The following is a 4,394-nucleotide window of genomic DNA, read 5'->3' on the forward strand; positions in this document are numbered from 1 at the left end:
ATAGCCTGGAGCCTCCTGTGGAGTCTGTGCCTCCCTCTCTCTCTGCTCCTCCCTTGCTTGTGCTCTCTCTTTCTCTCTCAAAAATAAATAAATATATTTTTAAAAATAAAAAATTAAAATAAAATTTGATAATTCAAGAAAATTTGAAAATTAAAATCAGATTATTCCAGAAAAGTCAGAAATGGCAAAATGAGTTTTACTTGAATAGGCAGCATGAGATCTTGTTTGCTTGTCCCTTAGAAAAAGTGGGGAACAGATTCTGACATAAAATGGCAGTGACATAAGCTATGGAAAGTAGAAAGTATTGTGCCCAATTCGTGAGTCCCCAGAGACCACCAAGGAGCTGACACCGATGCAAGTTACAAAAAGGGTCTTTATTACAAGCTTGAGCCGGGGATCACCCATCTACCAGTGTCATGGCAACAAGGTGAAACCCCGAACAATAGTTAGCAGGGTTTTTATGGGGTAAGGGACAGGGGTGTTACAGTGCACACGTTGTACTTATAACATCATCACATAAGACCAATTACAATTGTACAGCACCCATGGTAACAGCGTTGACCATTCAGTATCTGTGAGGTGTTTGTTATTTTTGGTGGGACCCAATCATGACTTTTGAGAATCCTTTGAAAATGACCAGTTATGAGGTGAGTTCAAAGGGCCCACGTGGGGTTCAGGCAAGTGGTGAGAAATTGGCTAGTTTGTACAGAATAACTGTCTACAGTTCCCAGCCTTGACTCAGACCACAGGAATGTTTTATGATTAGCTGAACTGAGGGAAGTCAGAAAATGGCTTTAGCCTTAAGCAATCTGAGGAACTAGGGCTACATGCAGCCCGAGGTTGCTCTTAATGGAGGCCTTAATTTCAAAATGACGTTACTTAGGCTCTTCAAAAGTAGATTAGAAGTTCAAAAGCTTAAATTTTGGTACTGACTCTACTACTGGACCATATTATTTAGTTGTTTTATATTCTATTAAGATAAAAAATGTTGAGCCTATGATAAACTAGAAAGTATGCTTTATGCTAGGGATTCAGCTATTAATTAAAAAAAAAAAAAGTCATCCCTGCCTATAAGAAGCTAATAATCTATAGAGGGAGCCAAACATGGGAGACGATTTCAATTTAATACCATAATTGCAAAGACAAGGATGCTTCCAGGTTACTTTGCTCAAGAGAAGGCACTTCGTGCATGCACGCAGCCTGAAACAAGGACACAAAGACACTGGTGGTATCTACTGGGTGGTGGGGTAGACTCTTCTTTTCCCCAAAGTGCCATAGAAAGGGAAAGGGTGATGATGACAGGTGCATGGAATCACCTAAGCAAAGGAGCCTCAGCAGAGATGGTCAAGAATGAACTTGTACGAGAGCATCATCTCAGGCTATATCCTACACTCTACAGCGGTCAGAGAAGCCAACAAGTTGAGAGACGTTGAGCGTTACAAGTAAACCTGGTTTCCCCTACATTTCTGAATGGATTCGGAAAGTGAGATGATTAGGGCTCTGGATGTTATTGTAGAAAGAGGTGCTGTCTTAACGGAACTAGGCACTGCAGAAAGGTTTCCCAGCGTGTGAAGTGGAGCGAGCCTGGGAGAGATGGCCCATTGGCTGGCGCAAACCAGGGCCTGTGAGGTCACTGCTCTGCCTCTGATAACAGAAGTGTCATAAACAGGCCCATTCAAAAGGGATAGTGGAAGTGCATTCCTGTATCACAGCAAGACAAATCTACCTTTCCCTCACATCAGCACCCCATTACCAATCCTCCAAGATGCCTTCCACTGTAGATCAAATGATGAGTTGGATTTTCAGACTGTTCTCTACCAGGAATTGTCCTTGAACTTAAAGTAATAATAATAATGTTTGTCTTTATCACTGCACCCATCTGCTGATTGTACTTGGTCACCGACATGCTTTCTTGCTTGTCTCGTTCTTAGCAGGCCATCCACTACGACTGCTGCCAGTAATTGTGGGCACTGACAGATGTTACAAATTCCATGCATAATTTAGATATGTAGATATTCCAAAAAACACTTTTTTTTTTAATTTAGGAAAAATAATAACATCACATTCCGAAGTAGCAAATTATTCCTATTTATGTTTGGCCAGTAGACAAAAAGAGGTAAAAATATTCTGAGCTACATAAAAGTGAAACATATTTAGAATCGTCAAATTAAAATATGTTTATTGTTAAATATTTGGAAAACAAAAATATATCAGAAAGCAATCCCAAATCACTTGTAATCTTGTTATTAATATGGCTTCATATCTTGTTCTTTCTCTTACAGTAGAATGTTCTCGTATCCTCATATAGTTGTGGGAAATATCAAACTTGCTTCTTTGGTTGGTTCTTTTAATCTGTTGTATTTGTCTAATATAGCTAATCATTCTCCCATTACTGGAGATTAATAATTTCTTCTAAAAATCGTCAAAAGGAATATATTTGTCCTGAGAGAGAGAGAGAGAGATCTATCAATATTCTGTGCCTACAAATATGATACTGAAAGTGAAGAACATCAGAAGAATGTTATCATTACAAAGATGGGTATCATTTTGTCTCTTCCAAACTCTTTCACAGAAGGAAGTTGTCCAGATGCAAGGCTTCAACAGGTCCACTGTGGTTACACAGTTCATCCTGGTGGGCTTCTCTAGTCTGGGGGACCTCCAGCTGCTGCTGTTCGCCATCTTCCTTCTCCTGTACTTGACAATCCTGCTAGCCAATGCCACCATCATGGCTGTCATCCGCTGCTGCAGGACTCTGCACACTCCCATGTACGGTTTCCTCTTCATCCTTTCCTTTTCGGAATCCTGCTACACTCTTGTCATCGTCCCTCAGCTGCTGGCCCACCTGCTCTCAGCCACCAAGAGCGTCTCCTTTGTTGCCTGTACCACACAGCTCTTCTTTTTCCTTGGCTTTGCCTGCACCAATTGCTTTCTCATTGCTGTGATGGGGTATGATCGCTATGCGGCAATTTGCCACCCTCTGAGGTACACGCTCGTCATGAACAAAAGGCTAGGCTTGGGGCTGGTTTCCCTGTCTGGAGTCACGGGCTTCTTCATTGCTTTGGTGGCCACCAAACTCATCTGTGACATGCCTTTCTGTGGTCCCAACAGAGTCAACCACTATTTCTGTGACATGGCACCCGTCATTAAGTTGGCCTGTGAGGACACCCATGTGAAAGAACTGGTTCTATTTAGCCTCAGCATCCTGGTGATCATGGTGCCTTTCCTGCTAATCCTTATCTCCTATGGCTTCATCGTCAACACCATCCTTAAGATCCCCTCGGCTGAGGGAAAAAGGAAGGCCTTTGCCACATGTGTCTCCCACCTCACGGTGGTCTTCGTGCACTACGGCTGTGCCTCCATCATCTACCTGAGGCCCAAATCCAAGTCCGCCTCAGACAAGGATCAGTTGGTGGCAGTGACCTACACTGTGGTCACTCCCCTGCTCAATCCTCTGGTCTACAGTCTGAGGAACCAGGAGGTGAAGTCAGCCCTGAAAAGAGTTCTGGGAAAGCCCTGTAACAACCAAGGTGATCTAACAAAAAACCCTAAAAGTAATGAGGGAAGTTACAAGAGAGGTCAAAGGCGGGATGCTTTCTCTGTCTTTTTACCAATCCAGTCCTGACGTGGACAATGTTTCCAAGGACAGGGATCACTAATGCCTGTTTCTTTCCTCCCATTCCAGAAAAAAAACATGAATGAGTCTACATGGTACATTGTCCAAAGCGTGGTTAAAAAACAAAAAACAAAAACAAAACACTGACACTTGGGCAACAGAAAAATGCATAGTTTTTTTAAGGGAAGATAATACTCAAATTGAAAGGTGGACACAGTTGGAAATGGCCCAGATCTTGCAGCTGACCAACCTGCAATGGTCATAACATGAAACTTACGTGAACCTACCATTTTATTTCAATCATTGGAACTACAAGTACTAAGTAGAATTGATTTTAGGTCTATTATTTTATTTTATAATTTTATTATTTTAAATCTACCATTTCAAGCCATGTAATTTGAGATGGTGTTTAAAACTCTTCAAACTGATGAGCCTTGGGGTTTTTTTTCACCTGAACAACTGTTGTGGTTGTTGTTTTTTCCTGTGAATATGTGAATTATCTAGTGAGCACAGAGTTTGTCTTCTGATTGGGAGAGCTGATTCTTGTTAATTAGAGCTTCTGCCCATTGACCCAACTCGTACTAGAATAAAAATCTCCCAGGGCCACCTGGGGGGCTCAGTCGGTTGAGTGTTTGACTTCGGCTCAGGTCATGATCTCATAGTTCATGGGTTTGAGCCCTGCATCGAGCTATGTGCTGACAGCTCAGAGCCTGGAGCCTGCTTCAGATTCTGTGCCTCCTTCTCTCTCAGCCCCTCCCCCTCTCATTCTCTGTCTCTCTCT

The 4,394-nt window shown here is 42.3% G+C and overlaps 1 protein-coding gene across 1 annotated transcript; it reads left to right on the forward strand.

The window, feature by feature from the left end:
* The first annotated feature begins 2,587 nt into the window (after positions 1-2,587).
* Positions 2,588-3,622, forward strand: LOC120221209 (olfactory receptor 10T2). Its single transcript, XM_039218480.1, has one exon. The coding sequence runs from the start codon at positions 2,588-2,590 to the stop codon at positions 3,620-3,622; it is 1,035 nt and encodes a 344-aa protein (XP_039074411.1).
* Positions 3,623-4,394: the final 772 nt, after the last annotated feature.

Source organism: Hyaena hyaena, unplaced genomic scaffold (genome assembly GCF_003009895.1).
Source record: "Hyaena hyaena isolate Hyena2069 unplaced genomic scaffold, ASM300989v1 scaffold_766, whole genome shotgun sequence".
In the NCBI taxonomy this organism is placed as follows: Eukaryota; Metazoa; Chordata; class Mammalia; order Carnivora; family Hyaenidae; genus Hyaena; species Hyaena hyaena.